This window comes from Perca flavescens, chromosome 7 (assembly GCF_004354835.1).
Source record: "Perca flavescens isolate YP-PL-M2 chromosome 7, PFLA_1.0, whole genome shotgun sequence".
NCBI lineage: Eukaryota > Metazoa > Chordata > Actinopteri > Perciformes > Percidae > Perca > Perca flavescens.
The window spans coordinates 17,571,058-17,591,657 of record NC_041337.1 but is presented as its reverse complement, the minus strand read 5'-3'; the positions used below and the strand labels follow the sequence as shown (position 1 = coordinate 17,591,657).

The following is a 20,600-nucleotide window of genomic DNA, read 5'->3' as shown; positions in this document are numbered from 1 at the left end:
TGAAAACAGATAGGTTGAAATGTCTGTTTATGAAAATAAACGTAGTATCAGTTTACATGCAAACAAAGTTTTCCACTCAGGCCGGAGGTTTTAGAAAGACTCGTTTTCAGAGGCGAATTCTCCGTTTGCGTGTAAACGAAGGGCAAGAAGGAAGGGAAATGTCTCAGTTATTTAAAATAACCATGTACGTGTAAACAGGGCCTGAAGGTGACACAGAAACACAAACAGAAAACTAAAACACACCAATCACACTGCAGGCATAACAAAATGAAGAAATAAAACAAAACCCATTCACCGGGGCGTGACAGCATCACTTTTCAGCAGGAGATGAGCAGCTAAACTAGTGGACATAAACAGGTGCACCAGCCTAGCGATACATCCCAATACAAACCCCCACCTTCAAAGCAAACACATTTTACCACTTTTAACTGTACAAAAAGCAACTGTTGTATTAATATTATTTTGCCTTATTTTGCCAATAAAGCCAGTTGTAGAAGCTTTCCTGTCCCCTCTCCTGTGAAATGGTGGTTCTGGATGTATGTCAGTTGGCTTTCCTGTGATATTGATGTGATGTGAAGAGGATAGCTTCAGGCTAATTAGGCTTGGTCTGCCCTGGACTCGGCTCTGGTCAGCCTGACTGAACATAGCGCTGCAGACAGCCTGTGGTCAGCTGGACCCTCTTAGCCTTTCACTGGCCACACGGACGTGATAGCAAACACATAAACACTTTGGCTCAGGCCGTGGGCACTCAGTGCTTTCCTTATGCCTTGGAATAGTAAAGTGAAATATCTGTCAGTTCTGGGCCAGTTTAAAGATATAAAGATTTCAATAGAAAAGACTTTGGAACTGTCTTTAGAGAGAATTCTTAGCTGTAAAGTCATCCCATTCATTTGTATAATTAGCAAAGGAAGTGGGTGCAGCAGAGAAGAAGAGGGATGATAGAGGAAACAGGGGGATAGACAAAATAGAGAGAAGAAGAAGCTTTAGGGAGCCGGTAAATGGGAATGGAAAGAGAACATTGGTGACAAAACCAGTCAAGCCAGTTCAGGTTTGAGCCGCTGCCGAGCTTTAACAGCCCACCACCGCAAGCCAGGAACTAGGATTGGCTTAAAACCTGTTCCTCTGACACACTGCAGTTGTCAGTCAGCCAGTGGGATTATCACTCTGATTTTCATACGGTTACGGTCGCTGCGTTTTGGATTTCTGAGTCATCAGCCAGTCTCTTTGATTGGCCACAGAAGATGTTACTTGAGGCTGCAATTAATTAGCACTGCTGTTGGGTCAGGGACTTTGAAAGGTTTGTTGGAAAAATGTTAAACTTGGTTGGGGTAGTTGTCATGCAGAACAATTCTGAAGAAAGAAATTGTATCTAAAAGAACATTAAATTCACATGTATCCAGGTGCGTCTTCCCATTGTTTTGTAGGATTTCTTTCTTTCTTTCCTTGCCTCTTTATGTCTGATCCAATCTGTACCATATGCAAAGCATTTTTGGATGGCTGCACCAGAGCTTTTAAAGACAATTTTGGTACTCCAAACTGTGACATGCAAATGAAATTGGCAGCGAAGGCACCACTTCGGCAGCGTTTCAAAGGCGCACAGACTGTTCAGTGTTATGGTTGTGAACAGAGTGTTGATGCTATGATATGGAGATAAAGATGGAACAGTGAGTGTTTACCCTGATGAACCTGATTTTATTCAACCCTTCCCTGGCTTCTTACCGTTAGTAGCTCTTCGCTCTTCCTGCTGCTGTTCCTTTAAATTTTTCCTTTTCCACTTATTCGGAAAGCGAATAGGTGAACTCCATTATCACCACAGGCTTTATTATACTATAAGTTGGACGTTAGTCTCTTTAAAAAGTACCTTGATAAATCAGACCCTCTTATTTCTAATCACTATAATTGCTATCACAAATCCCTTCCACTTTAGCTCTTATTTTAATTCTATATTAAGCCAAATGTAAATTTAGCGATTTGAACCTGATTCCCTCTACTTGTGCCCACCTGCAGCTCTTCAAATACAAATAGCATTTCCCACCGCCCTCTGACCTACCACTTCAATGTTATCTTCCTCTGTTCATCCATCATCTATCATCCTATTCCTCCACTTTCTACCTTCATGTTTCACCCTTAACATCCCTCCACCTTCCCTTTCTTCTATGTCCTACCGGTCTTTACATCTCTTGAATCTCTTTGCACCCACAAAGTGTTTGCTCTCCCTGTCTTTTTTTCTCTATCTCTCTCCTGTCTCTCTCTTTGTTTCCCTTTTATCTTTATATTCCCTTTCTCATGTGTTTGTCTGTCTGGCTGTGTCTTTCCTTCGTGATGAAGGCAATCAAGCAATGTAGAAATAATTCTAGCAAGATAACAATCAATGATCAAATTCCGTGTCCCCTTCACAGTGTTTTTTGTGCTCAATAGTTTTTTTTCCCCCCAGTGGCATTGCACAATACACTAACTAGTCTCACTCAAGTGACTCAACATTTTGCTCAGCCTCTCTGCTTTTACTTAAAAACTTAAGCTACAGCTAAATAATTCCCCCTCATCATACGATATGGTATGAAGCAAAAAAATATTCCTCTTTGTTTGGCGATGTCCTGCAGTTTTTCAGATGATTGCCTGAATCCAAAAGCTGTCCCTGTTCTTCCTCCTACCTTGATTTCTCTCCCCTGCTCGTCATGTGTGTTGCTGTACAGGAGCAGCTAAGAGCATGTGTCGAAGCAGGTTGGCATAACATTAGAGGGGGCATGCTATTTGATATGGCGGTAATCTCCTGTTAAATCCCCTAAGAGTGAAACACAGCCGCCTGCAGCTTAACAGAGATTTCAAAAATGGGTTTCTTCTCTTCTTCTTTCTCTCTTTTTTAGTATACCTCCTCACTTAGATCAGCTCTGCATATGTGTGTGTGTGTGTGTGTGTGTGTGTGTGTGGCATGTATGGGTGTGGAATTAGCGAGACTTAATGTCACTGTCCCCAGTTAAGGCGCTGGTTAAGTTAAGCACCCTAGTATTGGTTTATTGTGGAATAATGTGATTTAATGTAGAGGGGCAGCGGTGTGTCATCAATTTTAAATGTGTGGTTGGTAAACCTTAAAGGAGGCTGATAATTCTCTTGGCTGAGCTGATTAGTGTCGTTTGTATGTACATTAGTTTAGAGAAGCAACTCCTACTAGGCTATATTCCACTTTTGAACCACTGATAATGCATTTTTGGTGTTTGGTTTTATTTTGTAACGTTGCCATTGCTGCTTCTGGCTGCTCTGAATATTCAACACCTATTGCATGTTTGTAAATCCTGGAACAGGAATCCCTTAGTGTTTCCTCAGGTTTTCTCCAATTCATTTCCTGAACTCTTTTTTTTCTCCTTTTTCCAATCAAAGACTACTGTATCGGATAGATTGGGTCATAATTATGCTGTAAAGAGCCTTCTCAGAACTTGTGATTTAAGTTTATATAAATAAACTACTTTTTATACCTTACTTACCTCCAGAAAATACCTAAAAAAAATAAATGCTTTCATAACTGATAATAAGATGTGTTTTAAAGACATTAAAGTGCCCATATTATGCTCATTTCAGGTTCATAATTGTATTTTGTGGTTGTACCAGAATAGGTTTACATGGTTTAATTTTCAAAAAACACCATATTTTTGTTGTATTGCACATTGTCGTAGCTCCTCTTTTCACCCTGTGTTTAGGTCTCTGTTTTAGCTACAGAGTGAGACATCTCACTCTGTACCATCTTTCTTGGCAGTCGCACATGCGCAGTAGCTAGGTAAGGCTCACATCAGCTAGTCAGGTCAGTTACAAGGCAGGATTAGCCAAGAGACTTCTTCTAAACGAGGGCGCACTTCGATCTTTGCGTGGAATATGTGCAGAACAGGGACATGTAAGATTATGGTGAACTTGTGTGTGCTGTAGCAGTGTTTTGCCATTGAGAACGAGGTAGCATGCTAGTGGTTAGCCACCTCGTCTCGGCTACTGACATAGAAAGCCGTGCAGATTTTGAACAGCTCACCCTGAGACTGAAGGCAGGAATCATTCAGAAACCCGTATTTCACTCAAAACAGCATGGATGTTTTTTTTTCCAAGTTTGTATGTGTGTGGAAGCACCAGAGACACAACATTTATTTTTGTCATAATATGGGCACTTTAAACACATGACTCATGCAAGTAGTTTGAATATTGGGTTATCATATTTTCCCCATCACCTTGCTTTGCCTGAGAAATATGGTTATTTGTCAGATATGTGCAAAACATTACTGTAGATAGGAGACATTAGCATTAGACATTAGCATGAGCTCACACTGGGAGATCCATGCTACAAACTATCACATGTAGTGTAAAGCAAAGTAATACTCGCCTATTTGCAGTTTCATGTAATGAAAACACATTGTTCAGTGGTTTAAGTGTTGCAGTAATTAAAACCTGATACCATGAATGTGTTGTTTTATTTCAGAAATACAAGGAGTTTGAGCGGGCAGTGCGGGTGGAGGAGATTGGCGGACTGCGGCTGGTGAAGAGGCTGGCAGAGGACATGGAGGAGATGTTTCACAAGAAAGCCCAGGCGATGAAGGTACCTTAATCGTCATCTATCACACTTAACCTACAAGTACCTTAGAATTGATCAAAACACTTCAAATACAGAACAACTCCTATAAAAGCACAGGGAAATGTAAAGATGTATTTAACAACAATCTACATTTCACACGTACTGTAGTACATAATACATAACAATATACATAATATGAAGTAGATGTGTTGAAATTAATCAAATAATCAATGCATCGAATCGTGGACATGGATGATGCTGCATCGATAATCGTCAGGCTCATAATCGATTATTTCTGTTTACAATTTAATGTAGGCCTAACAACATTTCTGTTTACATATTCTGTTATGTTTTGCACATTCAGGAAGTGCCATGTGCTCAGTGCTGTAGTTTTATGTATCCAATTTATTTAGTATTAGAGCACTGCAGAATATTTTGTTTTTGAAGCTTGAAAAGCTATGAATTAAATATCCTGCATGGCTTTAATAGAATAATTTATTTGACGCATCGTGATATATAGTGATGCATCGTGATGCATTGAGATATCGAATCGAATTGAATCGCTGACGTGATAATTGTAATCGAATCGGGAGATCAGTGAAGATTAACACCTTTAATATGAAGTATAACATTTTTAGTTGTATTGGTACATCTATTCCTAGAGAGGCTGGGAATGAAAAATCAAAGGTACTTGACTGCACTCAGCTCAGTAAAATCACTTGGTAAAGTACTTATTTCCCTCTGCTGACCCTATTCGATGTCTGAAGAAGTGCTGTAGTGTCACATTGCCACAGTGAAACCAGACGCGTCATGTGTTTGCTGTGTGTATGTGTGAGAGAGATATGTGAAAGAGCGGGTGCTGTGGGTAAGGTGACAGACAGAGAGAGGCGGTGAGCCACCCATTAGTGTCCGTGCCACTTTATTGATCTGCTAAGACCAAACATCAGTATCTAAGAGGCCACTTTATGAAAAAGCTCTAAACTAAGCTCAGATCATTTGATTATGGTTTTCTTTGCATTTATATTAATATATATTTATATAATTTTTTCAATTCTGTGGGTATGTGGACAGGACAGTGTTAGTATCCTGGGGTGGACAAGTACTGGGCTGGAGTATACCTTTTAGGTATACTTCTACTTAAAACAAAAACAAACAAAAAACATTTCACTTTATTTATTTGACAGTTATAGTCAACAGCTACCTTGCGGATGAGATTTTACATGCTAAATATGATCTGCTAATTAAATATGCATTTTTATATTTAATTTAAGTAACATTTACGTAAAAATTAAAATACCACTAATATATGCATGCATCAGCCCTAATAATGAAATAATTATATGATACATAAACCCTGAAAGAAGCCATTCTGCATAACAAGTACTTTTGCTTTAATAATTCTTGCGAACTTTTACTTAAGATTTGGAATGCCACACTTTCACATTTTAGTGTACTTTTTTTTTTATATTGTGGTATGTCTGTCTTTTCTTGGATAAAAAATTGGAATGCTTCATTCACCATTGTTGTCATATGTAAAGTATGAACACATTTGTCCACAACTGTGCGTGAGCATGTCCGCATGTATAGATATGTATGTTTGTCAATGTTGTAACAGGTGCAATTCAGGATGTGTCCACGGTGCACTGCCTCTCAGGCTGCAGCTCTAGCTCCAGGTGATAGATCTTATCAGGACAACATGGTACTGTTAACAGAAATTGGATTTCTCTCTGAGAGTCGGGTGCATGGATACAAGCTGAAAGGAAAGTGAGGGAGGAGAGAGAGAGAGAGAGAGAGAGAGAGAGAGAGAGAGAGAGGGGGGGGGGGGGCACAAATAGTGACAAGCCATTTCTGTGCTTTAGCTTTACTCGTGCCTGTGTTATTATTCTTATGTATGGTACCTTTGCCTGCTCGGATTGCATGACCATGCCCGATGCACCGTGTTACATTCCCTTTGAAAGCATTCACATTTCCACCCGTCCACATGCACAACAGTCGTCATTGAGCACATAGAGAAGCTGAAGTATTTCATGCTATTGTGAGTCATCTGGCATTTCAGAAATATGACTCCTACTCTTATACAATGATTGCTGGAATGAAATCAAGGTTTTAATTGAATATTGTTACTGGTTATGTAAAAACTATTATATTAACTTAATCAGTTTTCTAATTATAATGAACATTGTTTTGGAATTAAAACACTGCTATACTCTTTCCAAACCAATCAACTATATTTAACTTATGTAAAAAAATCATTACAGAGAAATATGTCTTGTCAACCTGTTGCAACTGTCTGATAAATGTAATTGTTGACAAGTGTCTGTGCTGTGAGATCAGACGTATTGAATCTAGTAACATAGTTTTCTGTGTGTGCCATCTCTTCGAGAGTGCGTTAAAATCCTAGAGATTCGAGGACTCGGCTAGCTAATAGCTTCTCTAAAGCCGCCTGCCCAGGTGCTGGATGCCTCATAATTGTGCATCTCAGTGGGGTTGAGTGTGCCAGTGTGTTTTCATATGTGTGTGGAGTAAAAGTTATGGGGGTTGATGAGAAGATGAGACAGAATACTGGTCACAGGGGTGATGGAATTGCACTTCAGCAAAGACAGATAAAAGCCGTGGGAGGAACAGGAAGAATAAATGTTATAGGAAAGAACATGAAAGAACGTGGAGGAGTGAAAAAGAGGCAGTATGCACACATCCGTGGAGAATTTAACCCCTTGTCTGCTGCTATCATGATTCCACTTTACCTCTGCGCGAACATTTTGCCTTGTGATAGATTGTTAGTTGTGAACATACAATGGAAGTGTCCATGAGTCCTTTTTGCCCTGTTTTTCTCCATCTTTCTCCAATTTCTTTCTGCTTTTATTACCCAAACTCTCATCTGTCTGGCCTAGGGTGCAGTCTCGCTTCTATCCTTAAGCATCCCTCGCTCCTTTGTCTGTCCCTCCCCTCTCTACTCCGCCTCTTCCCATCTCTCTGCTCTTTGCTAAAGTATATATGGCGCTTCAGCGATTCAATTTCCGTGCAGGCGCTCTCCCCTGTCCGTCAACATGGTTTTATCTCGCCGTCTCCACGTTGATTCCCCCTTTTTATCGCACGCCACCACCTGCCGAGAGACAGCAGCCTCTGCTGCTGTAAAAGGTTTCACCTGTATACGTGTGCATGCGACAGTAGTTGATGTCATTCTGTTTAAGTGTGTTTGAGAGGACATTTGTGCTTTCATTCTTGTGTGTTAAGATAATGTGTTTGATATGGAGAGAGGAAGATGCTATGATAGAGAAACTTGTTTATAAGCTTAATTCACAATAAGCTTCCTGCAGGTTTTGTGTGTGGTATTGTGTGTGTGTAGTAACAGAGTTTATGTGTGTGTAGTTGCATTTAGAATAAGTGTTTAATTGCATTCATGTCTCTATCCCCTTATCATCTCCACATTATTGTGGCAAGCACAGCCTCTTCTCCGTCTGATCAAAAACATGAAACTTTGGAGTTGCTTCAGCAAATTTAATTGCAACTCCTCCACTATTATAAATAAGATAAAATGGCCAATGAAACAATGTTTCAAAGTAAGCATGTGCTTGCAAAGGGCATTGTGTGTATCCTTGTTTGTAGCTCCCACAAGCATGCATGTGTATTTATGTGTTTATATATAACAAATATCTTAGCTCACCATTGCTGCTTTTTAATTACTATTACCTTCATCAGTTCCTGAGTTGGTGGGATAATATCCGTTCGTTTCGTCTAGTGTCATCTCGTCTTGTCTCGTCTCCTCTCCTCTCGTCTCCTCTCATCTCCTCTCCTCTCCTCTCCTCTCCTTTCCGTTTCCGGTGAGTGTGAGTGGTGGTGGCGGAGGTGCGAGTGGCGCGGAGTTTCAAACTGTTTCTGTCCCTGTTTTTTCGGATTTTCTGACTGTGTCTTCAATCTGTCTTTTGGTGCATGATCAGGTAAGTTTCTTTAATTCTTTAATTTTTTTGTGGAGTGTTTGCTGAGGATTCGGGGTTTCGGCCGAGTGTTTTTTTCGGGAGGAATGGCGTCCTTTGAGACGCCACCTCCGAGTCTCCGGCAGGGCGTGAGGATAGCTCCCCCGGAGAGTAATGTTACCGTGGAGGAGGTGCTGTTGGCGGTTGGTGAACAGGTAGGCCATGACAACTTGTCTTTTGCATCCAGAATGAACAAAGCAGTGGTGGTGTTTATGAAGGATGAGCAGCTTGTGAATCAGCTGATTGAGAGCGGAGTGTTTATCAGAGACAGCTTTGTGCAGGTTTCCCTTTATCGGTTCCCTCCACGCGGATTACCGTATCTGGTGTTCCTCCGTTCATACCCGACGAGTTGTTGGGGAATGAACTTCAGAGGTTTGGAAAGTTTGCGAGTGGATTTAAAACGGTGACTTTAGGATGCAAGGATCCCAAACTGCGACATGTGCAGTCTCTGAGGCGGCAGGTGTTCATGTTCCTGGACTCGCCCACACAGACGCTGGAGGTGTCCTTCAGAGTGAAGCATGGTCAAGGCTCTTATATGGTGTATGCAAGCTCTGGACAGTTGAAATGTTTTGAGTGTGGGGATGTGGGACACAAGCGTTTTGCATGTCCACACAGACCGCAGGCGCCGACTGCTGGCGAGGCTGCGGCGCCTGAAACCCCGCCGCGGATGAGGCTGGCGGCCCGGGGCGGATGATGTTGCGCCCGGTGACGGGTCCGATGTGGCTGGAGCAGCTGATGCTGGGGGCGTGGCGGCAGGTCGCGGCGTTGCAGATGCAGCCGGGCGGTGAAGTTAAGGAAGGTAATGTGGAGAAGCAGAGCCAGTCTGAGCAGCAGCAGGTTCCCCCCCAAGTAGAGAGTCATTCGGAGTGTGTAGGTGCTACAGCGCAGTCACAGTCAGGGATTACTGGGGAAGTAGCTTCCACAAGTCTCACCAGAGATCACACTGGGATCCCCTCTGGTGAACAGGGGTAGGCCTGTTCAGTAGTCAGGCATCATGTGCTAGTGATGACATGGAGTTTGATTCAGAGTCTGATACTGTGTCTATTGGAGAAATTAATCTGAGCACAGATCTGTATTCATTGGAGGAAATTGATCGTTTTTTGAATGAAACTTTTAAAAGATCTGTGAAAGTAACCGATTATTTCAAAGACACAGAAAAGTTTATCAAGTCTGTTGCTGTACTGAAAAGACTTGTTGGTTTTGACCTGTTGGATAAAAAGAAACGCTATCGCCTCAAAAAGCACATTACAACTTTAAGAAAGGAAAAAGGACGTAGAACCTCAAAAAGAATAAGAACTTCCAATGATCATGACACTTAATTTTTTTTCCTCTTTATATTGTTCTCTGCTTGTCTCAACTTGTCTGTTTCTTTTTTCTGACTTTTCTATGAGGAGCCTAAAAATAGGATCTCTTAATATCAATGGTGGGAGAGACAGGCAGAAGAGGGCTTTAATTTCTGAGGTTTCTAGTCAGAAAAGGATTGATGTGCTGTTTTTGCTGGAAACACATTCTGATCCAGCAGTAGAGACAGATTGGGGTTTATGGTGGGAGGGTCCCTATGCTCTTAGCCATGGCACTAATGTTAGTGCAGGAGTTGCTGTCCTGTTTAAGGCAGCAGCGAATGCAACCATCATATCCTCCACCGAGTGGTAAAGGGACGCCTGCTGGTTGTCAGGGCAGAGATAGAGGGTTCTGGTTTTGGTTTGTTAATGTATACGCCCCTAATCAGGGAGCAGAAAGAGTGATATTTTTCACTCAGTTAAGAATTGAATTAAATAAGTACCATCAGGATCAGCTTATTGTTGGTGGCGATTTTAACTGTACTCCTGACTTCACTGTGGACAGGATAGGCGAGGAACCTCATCCACATTCAGCCCAGAGTTTGAATAGCACCATTAACCAGCTGGATTTGGTAGATACATGGAGGGTGAAACATCCACAATCCCGACAGTACACTTGGGTGAGGGTGATTAATAATAGGGTGAGTGCAGCCAGACTTGACAGGATTTATATTTCACTAAACCTTAGCTCTAGACTGGTCCACAGTAGAATAACCCCTGTTGGCTTCACGGATCATCACTTTGTTTTTATAGATTTGATTGTCTCGCCAGGTGAGAGGGTAAAGTCCTACTGGCATTTTAATAACAAACTTTTACAAGACAGCAAGTTCTGTGAAACTTTCGAGCATTTTTGGAAGTGCTGGAAAAATAAAAAAGCAGATTTTAAGTCTTTGACGCAGTGGTGGGACGTTGGCAAGGCCCAAGTTCGGGTTTTTTGTCAACAATACACCTCCCATTCCACTGCTAAGATTAATGCAGAGGTCATGAAACTTGAAGCCAGCATCAGCAGTATTGAGGAGGTTTTAAATAGGGACTCTGACCCTTCTTTAGGGCAGGTGTTAAAAAGAAAAACTGGAATTGAGCTCTTTTCTGAATGAGAGAGTGAAGGGAGCCCTTATCAGGTGTCGTTTCCTCCAGTTAAAGGACATGGATGCCCCAAGCTCCTTCTTTTTTAATTTGGAGAGATCTGTGGCTCAGAGGAAGCAAATGACATGCCTTCAGCTTCCAGGAGGTAGAGTAACCACCAGTCCTGGGGAGATGAGGAGCCATGCGATGGTGTTCTATGCTGACCTCTTTGGGGCCCAACAGTGCAGCATGCAGAGTCGTGAGGAGCTGCTGGAGGGTCTTCCTCAGCTCAGTCTGGACGAGAAAGCTGCTTTGGACTGCGAGCTAACTCTGGAGGAGCTGAAAACTGCAGTCAACCAGATGGCTACAGGAAAGGCACCGGGGATAGATGGTCTCTCCACAGATTTTTATAAACAGTTCTGGAATACTATTGGACCAGACCTTCACGAGGTTTTTATGGAGGGGATTACAACAGGTTTTCTTCCTGTTTCTTGTCAGCGAGCAGTGTTGTCATTGCTGCCCAAAAAAGGTGATCTGGCGTTACTTAAGAACTGGCGCCCAGTTTCCCTCCTCTGTAATGGATTATAAGGTACTTTCCAGAGCATTATCAAACCGGTTGAAGGTTGTCCTGGAACTAATTGTACACTCGGACCAAACCTATTGTGTTCCAGATAGATCGATTATGGACAATATTTTCTGTGTTCGGGACATTCTCGATGTGTGTAAACTATATAATCTAGATGTTGGTATTGTCTCTTTGGACCAGGAAAAAGCTTTCGATAAGGTGGATCACTCTTATTTGTTTTCTGCACTTAAAGCATTTGGTTTTGGTGATGGGTTTCTGTCTTGGGTTGGTTTGTTGTACAATGGTGCACAGTGTTTGGTGAAGACGGGGGCTGGGCTGAGTCGGCCCGTTCCTGTGCAGAGGGGGATAAGACAGGGTTGCCCTATTTCGGGACAGCTATATACTTTAGCAATCGAACCTCTACTGTGCAGGATGAGGGCTCGACTTAGTGGTGTTCTCCTGCCTGGGTCCTTGGGCGTTGAGCGTCCCCTTGTTGTTTCAGCCTATGCAGATGATGTCAATATTTTTGTCTGCAGCCAGACAGATGTTCAGTGTTTACAGGATGCTTTATCCCTGTATGAGAGGGCCACATCTGCACGGGTGAACTGGGCTAAGAGTGAGGCCTTGTTAGTAGGGCAATGGAGAGGAAAAGCCGTGCCCAGTCTGCCAGGGGGACTTGAGTGGGGAAGGAAGGGTTGAAAGTTTTGGGAGTGTTTTTGGGATCTGAGGGTTTTGTTAAAAAGAACTGGGAGGGAGTGAAGGAGAAGGTGTGCGCTCGGTTGTCTAGATGGACATGGTTGCTACCCCAGCTGTCGAATAGGGGAAGAGTTCTGGTTGCCAACAACTTGGTTGCCTCGACCCTTTGGCATAAGCTTATTGCCATCGTGCCACCAAGAGGCCTGATGGAGGACGTTCAGAGAACTATCGTGGATTTCTTCTGGTCGGGCGACACTGGGTTCGGGCAGCAGTTTTATATTTGCCTGTAGCTGAAGGGGGCAGGGGCTGGTGGATATTCAATCAAAAATTGCCTCCTTTAGACTCCAGACTGCTCAAAAACTATTGTATAAGTGTGGCCCCAGCTGGCTGGACACAGCCCGACTGCTGCTGAGGAGAGCTGGGCGTCTGGGATACGATAAACAGCTTTTCCTCTTAAGAACCGAGGAGATGGACCTTAATGGGTTGACATCGTTCTACAACTCTGTGCTGCAGGCGTGGCAGGTACTCCAATATTCTCGGGATGTAAAAGAAACTCCAGGAATGTGGCTTTTTGAAGAACCTTTGTTTTTCAACAACTTCCTGAGGACTCGAACATTGCAGTCAGCCAGCCTGAGGGCCATCTCAGAGAGGCTGGGTGTACTAAATTGGGTCACCTGATGAAGATGACGGCAATCTCTGTTGATGTGCTGAGAGTGATGAGCAACATCACCTCCAGTAGGTTGATCGACAGGGTGGTGAAAGAAGTTTGTGCTGCCCTGGGATCACCTCAGCAAACTCTGGTAGAGAATCGGTCCCTGTGTGAGCAGTGGAGTGACGGATGGGAGTACAGTTTCCCCTCTCTGACCATTACCCCATCTGTGGGGGGATGGCAGGAGGAGGCGGGTCAGCTACTGTCTTTCTCAACCCCTCAATTGGGCAAGTTTCAAGATGCGGGGAAGAAAGAGTTATATTATACCTGCATAAAGGTCCTGAACATACGGTTTTTGGCTGAGCTGAAGGAGTCGAGGTGGACTGAGTTTTTGGTCCGGAGGTTTCCCGAAGGCAGTTGGCGTTCCCTGTACAAGCTGCCCGTTGAAAAGCGGGCAGCCGACCTCCAATGGAGGATTGTGCATGGGGCTATAGCTACGAACAGATACAGAGCGCACATCGATCCCGAGCTAGGGGAGGGATGTATGTTTTGTCACGAGGTGGAAACTTTAGCACATTTGTTTGTCCAATGTCCTCGGTTGGCAGATCTGTTGGGTGTTCTTAAAAGGTGGGTGCAGGGTTTTGGAGAGGTTTTTTCTTTGGACTTGTTCATTTTTGGTCCCAAATACACAAAGCACAAAAAGGACAGTTCACATTTTACTGAATTTTTTGTTTGCAACGGCAAAACTGGCCATCTGGCTTACACGCAGGAACCGGACTCAGGGAGCTGGAAGTGTGGAGCCAGTACCGGTGCTGGAAGGTCTGGTCCAGGCCCGGTTGAGGGTGGAACACGCTTACTACAAAATGATGGACAATTTGCTGTTTTTTAGTGGTTTGTGGGCTGTGAGGGGAGTGTTATGCTCTGTTGGGGAGGAGGGAGAGTTGGTGGTTCATTTTTGATTGGAAAAAAGCACAAAGTTTGTATTGATAGTATTTGGTTTTTAATGTTTGTTTAGTTTTTTTGGTTTCTTTTTCTTTGTTTGTGTCTGTTGATTTTCTGTGACTGTAAATCTTATCTGGAAATGGTCCAATAAAGGGACTTTAAAAACCAAAACCTCTCCTCTCCTCTCCTCTCCTCTCCTCTCCTCTCCTCTCCTCTCCTCCTGAAAATGGTGGCAACAGGAGACGTTTAAAGAAACAGTGAACATGTTATCAAAGTTGAAAGGCGTGGAGCTATTGTAATGCCCTCTTTGAAGTTAAGCACGGCTGTGTTTCATGCGACAAATGCACTTCAAAGCAGAGTGGATGCCTTGCTGCCAGGGCTTTTTCTCCTGTAATGGCATTCAGTCCCTGCACGCTCTGTACCTGCTGATATCATTTACCTGTGGCAGCTACTCCTCTGTAGTCCTCAACATGATTACCAGTGTATTGCAGGGGAAGTCTACATGGGTTTATGTTCAAAATAAAAAGCGCACGCAGGACTTTAAAAGTGTCTGCCAGCAAAACCTCCTAAAACATTTAACTTTCATTTGCTGACATATATGGGGAATTTTAAACCCAAATTCAGCATTTCAACAATGTGGCACACCTCGTCCTCTGCAAGAGATGATTTGAATTACGATGTGTTTCCTCCTGTGTTTCCTTGCAATTTAATTGCTGAGGATATGACGACATTGCTCAAAAGAAGTCAGACAGAGCAAGATACATCAGCAATCAGGCAATCAAACCTCAAAGTTAGCATACCAAGAATTAAGTAATAATTCCTAATTCTCCAGTCCTGTGCCATACACCACTGCAGAAGAAGAGGGCGTAATGAAGTGATGTAATTACAGTAAAAGAGGTCCATTGAAACCGTGTAGAGAGGTGACAGAAATATGGCATTTATATTAGTTTCATGTATTTATTTGAGGAACATTACTGACTTGAAATTGATATTGGTCCACACCAATTTAGTCACGTTTCATGTCCATCATAATTGGTTCGGTAAGTGTGTTTCCATTGCATTTCGTCATATTTTCTATTCCTATTCTTTTTTCCAAATTTCTGACGTTTTTTTACACAGGTTTCTTAATTCGCAAATTGAAAATGCATATGCAGACGGATGAATGGTAACACACTTAATGTCACTTGCCATAATCTTCCTTCCTTCCTACTTTATATATACATAAATGAGAGCTAAGCTTGCTTATCCAGGAATTTTCCATGTTTGTTGGTGTATAGTTCTGACAGGGATAATCAGTCCCTCCAGGATTTCACGGCCTTTTTTTGCGGGAGCTTTTGTAAAAAATTGAGATAAAAGTTACAACCTCTTTTGTATATTTGTTACAATGAAGTTGCGGGAGACAGTGAAAGTTGCAAAAAAATTTGTGATTTATTTATTTTTTGTATAGTTCTTTAAAAATAAAAAGGAAACTTGTTTTGGGGAGAATAAAACTATCCTGGGCTGAGTTTTCCTAGTAACCTTACCAAAAAGGCTCAGGATGCTGCAAATGTTGGTATAATATGAAAATGGCTGATATAATAATAAAATTAAATATTTGAACATATGTGTTGATCTTTACATTGTTAGTTAATTTCCTATCCTGGCCTGGCCTGGTACACACATTCATACGGTTTGATAAAGTACTTATTGGACTTTAACTTATCATTTCACTTACAATAACGAGCGTACTTATCCTCAGTTTAGGTCATCGTGTCGTCTCCAAGGGGGTAAGCTTCGCCTCAGAACTCATACCTCCTATGGTGCCATTTTGATGCTACCAAACGAGCACCCAACGTTAGCATTCCATAGACTGCCATTCATTTTGATGTCACTTTGACAGCGAATAACTTTACATTTGAAGCGTTTAAAGACTTTTTTTGTCCATTGTTTATTTCTAAAGAAACACGACAATGTATAAAAGGCTCCATTACCTTGTATCTCATGTTAGGGCTCCGTAGCAGATGTTTTATAAAAATAGGCTAATGATTGTGTCATAACCTTGCAACTTACTGTCGCATAGTAGAGGAATTACCCTATAGTACAGGAGAAGCTCGCAGGCAGTTTCAACTTACATTAGCTGTTTAAGTTTAATTACTAATGTTAACTAGCATTTTAGTTAGCCTGTGCCCATGTTATCTCCTTACATATACCTACGCTATCCGTCTCTGCATGATTCGGAATAATTGAGATTTCTCTTGGCACAGCTACCAGAAGACTTACAACTTTCAGACAGGTTGCTCACGTCACATTTACGTCGTCTCTCTCAATTGGAGGCTGCGCAGTAACGCTCAGCCATCACCGGAAAAGTGCTTCTAATATCCTTCACTGGTCTCCGTCCAGAGCAACGGGATCTGTTGGTCCAGTTTATATACTGTCTATGGTTGGCTCATCTCCGGTTTTTCCTGCATCCACCGTGTGTTGTTTGTGTGTGTGCGCGTCAGTAGCGGGGTGAACTGTATGAGCAGCAGCCCCGCCCCCGCCCGCTGCAGACAACTGACAGGATTGAAACAGCAGCCGCTTCAGCGACTTTATAGTGAAAAAAAGTTCCAGCGTAGCCTACATTGATGTTAAAATGTATACAGGTTGGCAGGACGGTCTGAAATGTTCTGCACAACACCGTCTTTTGCTGTACATTTTGTTTGTAAATGTGAGCTGTTTGAGTCTCGTCTTCATATCGGAAACAAGCTCTCTCTCACTCCCGCTTGGTCAGTGGCACTCAGAGTCACATTATACTGACGTAAAGTCTGGCACGTGGGACTGCTGGAATTGGTTGAAGTCGTGGGAAACTCCGGTTATTGGTTAAATTTGCGGAAAAGTTGCGGTGATTGGGCAAAATTGCGAGTCGCACCAAAGTCGCGGTGATTGGTTGAATTTGCATGAATTGGTGCGATCGCGACATCGCGAAATCCTGGAGGGACTGGATTATAATGGTGTGGTCCGGTCCTGCAGTCTTGTCCTGACCTTTCCTTCTGTCTGCCCTCCTCCCTGACATGCCACACTGTCACGCTGAGCTGACAGCACTGCTCCCCTCATTTCCCTAATTTCATTAGCTGTCTTCAGTCTCAGATCATTGCCACGTCTGTGTGTGTGTATCTGTCTGTCTGTGTGTGTCTGTTAAGAGTGATGGCTACTAATGGCAGAGCCAGCCAGTGGATGTCAGGACAGCGACAGTTTCTTCCTTGTCCTTCTCCCTGGTTGTTTTTCTGTCACCAAGAAATCACAGTGAGAGAGATGACATGGCTTTTCACAGCAGATATTTTGACTTGTCATAGTAGGAAAAGCACAGGTGTTACTATTAACACTATCGATGGCTCTGTTCTATTCAAATGTCCAGTGACAGTCACAGTGAGCCGGCATGCACAATACCAGGACCCTGAAATACAAGTAGCTAAATGGAATTCCGTCATCATTCATTTTATTATTTACATCTACATTTACTATGTTTTTCTTCTGAGGCATATGGTCTTCTTGAGAGATGAAATGTGGACGTAGACAGGAAGGATGGGAAAGGTAAAGAACAGAGATAAGTCAAAAGTTCACTCCAGGCATTAAATGAAAGTGAAGAAAGTATGAAGAAAGAGTAAATATGAGACAGAGAAGAAAGGAATGGCAGGGCTGGGTTAGGCACTTCATATTCCCTTTATATTCTGTTTCAGTCAGCACAACTGCTAAGAACTTGTCAAGTATTGATTATTGGGACTTGATGTTTCAAAGCACACCATTCCCAATCCCCTCACATTCTCTGTCTTTCCCTTTGTGTCTGTCTCTCCACCATGCTCTTTCTACTTGGCTTGTACCCAATCTAAACTTGCAAAACAAAGGAAGCAAAGTGTCACAGAGCACTTTTCCATTTTGTTGATGCTGCAACTCTTCCCTGGCTGGTTTGACAATATTAATTGCTGTCCCCAGTGCTATTGATGGCCTGACCCGAGCCAATCCTGCTTAGCCCAGCTCAGGCCTCGATGGATCAGGGCTCTGGCAGAACCAAGACCCATAGGACATGCCCTGGTCCAGTAGGCCAAGGCTTAGGTAGCATTTATTCTTACAACCAAGGGAAATCTATACATTTGGCCAAGCAGAAGCACACCAAATTATTCACGTGCATTAGCTTGCGTTTATTTATGAAAGGTTGCACATACAGTATATTGTAGCCATTTTTAAAGGTGCAAAGATATTTAGATGTGAGAAAAAGTGTCAAAGCTACCATCTACACATGCAGAAAAAGCTGATATATGTACCTGATCTGGAATAATTTGTGTTGCTGTTGGTAAGTTGTGTATTAAATAGCAACTCTGCTAGGGCAAAATGCTCAGATTTTCTCAACAGATATTTCTAAAAGATTATATGGAAAAGGGAAAAGTTAAGTTTGAACCCAAAATACAAATGCATGCTGGACCAAAAGCACACAGCACCTCTGGGAATGTTTTTTTTATGTGAGTCTATTTCGACATGGAGTTGACTGCGGTCTTGTTTTCGGCTACCTTGGAAGAACATTCAGATTCAGGCCACTGCCTCCTCTTAATGTACTACTTAAAAAAAGTCCAAGACTTCCCCTACCAGTCAATAATGTATGTCACACCCCGTCCACCCCTACTCTGCCTCTCTGATAGCATTTGTTAGTATAGCTCAACTGTATATGACAGCTTTTGCTAACATTCACAGCTTAAGTCTTGCATTCATAATGGAGAGGCATTTGGTAAGGTCGGTGGCTTCAACCATCAGGAAACCACACAGCAAGTAAGGCACAAGAACAATAAGGCAATCATGTTGACAGCTAAATTACGGGGATCGTTTATGAACTTTTGAAAGTGTAAACAAGCTGAATCCTTTGTCAGGCAAATCATAATCACAGCATGTCAGATAATGAAAGGGGGTAGATGATTCCAAATGTCAGAGAAATGGACTTGGTGGGATGAAAAATTATTAAATAGGAACGGAAATTGTGTTAAATCAAGAGGGAAAACATTGCTTCACAATAATGTGTCTATATAAGGACCACATATTGTGTTGTATTTGACACTATGACAACATTTTAAAATCCTTACAAATCTTGTGTTAAAACTCAAAGTACAGTAGTTGTGTTAAAAGTAACACAAAATGTTTGGTCCCTATATAGACACTTTAGTGTGTTGATATTAACACATCTGTGTTAGAGTGTAGGGAACTGAGAGAACACTAGGATGTTTTTTTCTTTCAGGCTAACAAAAGTTAGGTCTAAACTAGAGCTAGGTGATATGCCAAACATCTTCTATCCCTATATATTGTAGTTCATTTCATATGTTGCTAAGGATTTATATAACAATATAGCATATTTTCTGGTAATTCAATAAATAAATAGTCAATAACCACATGGTAAAGCATATTTTTTTATACTCCTGTGTGAATTCAATACTTGACAAATTAAAAGTACTAACTATTATCTATTTTTATTACGAAATGTAGTGCTAAATGAGCTTAATGTGCAAGGATCAGAATATAAAGCGTTGTTCAAATAACGCAAATATTACTGTAACACAGTTTGGCTGCTGGTTTTTCGAATTTGCGATAGAACCGATATAGAAAAATATATACCATAGACATTTTTATATCATAGACATTTTTGTTTTGACAATATGATTCGTCATATTGCCCAGTCCTAGTCTAAACTGGTCAGAATACAAAGATGACATAGGGACCCAAATCAGATTTTATCATGGCATATTAGTCTCAGATTTTTAAACTGTGTAGCAAAACACACAGATATCTTTTCATTGCTGACATAAATGTCAATAAACGTCATCCATACCTCAGACTTTTCCTTCTGTTAGGACAAAATAAATTATCTTGATGCTAATGTTTTCTTCATAGGCATCATTTTGTGAAAATGGAGCCTGACCCGGACTAGACTAGTCAGGTGTGGTCTAATCAGGTTTATTATGAGAATCTAAAGCTCTGTAGTGAAGATGGAGACCAGCGGAAACGCATCAGGGATCTGTAATCAGGTAGAGATGCCAGACTCTTCTTCTAGCACTAACAAATCTAGTTACCAAAGCTAGTCTTGTCAGCTCTGTGTGTTCAGCTTTTACCCTGTCAGTTGCAGTGAAGGCTTGTGATTGTGTATGTTTGTGAGTGTGTTTTTTCATGGAGACAACAGGGCCTGCCCCTCTGACTGTGCCAGTTTAATTATTGCTGTCATCTCGTACCAAGCCAGAGCCTCGACAGAATGAATTGAGAAAAAAAAAGTAATTTCCTCTATCTTTTTAAACTGCATCATACACTCTGGCAGGACCACCTATTGACAAAAAGACATGGCAGACTCATTTGAACATATGCGAGAGAGAGAGAGACACACACACAAAAACATGCAGACAGCGCACGCATTCACATACGGCCACAGTGACACAACATACACACAAAGACAAACACACCATCCTGGTGATATGCTGGAATTGAAATTCACAGAGTGAGTAGTACCTACTTATCTCTAATCTGTTTTTCCAATTGGAAAACTCCTTGCTTTTAAGCAAGTTATGTTAACCCTAGAGCTTTAAATCTTCCAGCATGGTAAGATACACTATATGAATAATATGCCAGAATAGAATATTCACTTATTCACGATTATTCGATTATTTAATTAGGTGTTTAAATGAGATGAAGTTTTCATTTGCCATGTATGATAATTAATAAATGTTGTGTAATTGTTAAAGCTAGTTGTCTTTCCTATGTACCCATATGGCAGATTAATAGACCCAATTTTGAGTAGGGAAGAGAAATTATACATTTCAATTTGAGAGACATTTATTTA

The 20,600-nt window shown here is 41.8% G+C and overlaps 1 protein-coding gene across 2 annotated transcripts in view; it reads left to right on the top strand.

Moving 5' to 3' along the window:
• cacna2d3a (calcium channel, voltage-dependent, alpha 2/delta subunit 3a) overlaps nt 1-20,600 on the top strand; it is a 158,510-nt gene that overhangs the window by 42,133 nt on the left and 95,777 nt on the right. For both annotated transcript variants that reach the window (XM_028581957.1, XM_028581956.1), the window contains exon 3: nt 4,454-4,570. In XM_028581957.1, the coding sequence (XP_028437758.1) occupies nt 4,454-4,570 (117 nt within the window). The remainder of the gene's footprint in view (nt 1-4,453; nt 4,571-20,600) is intronic.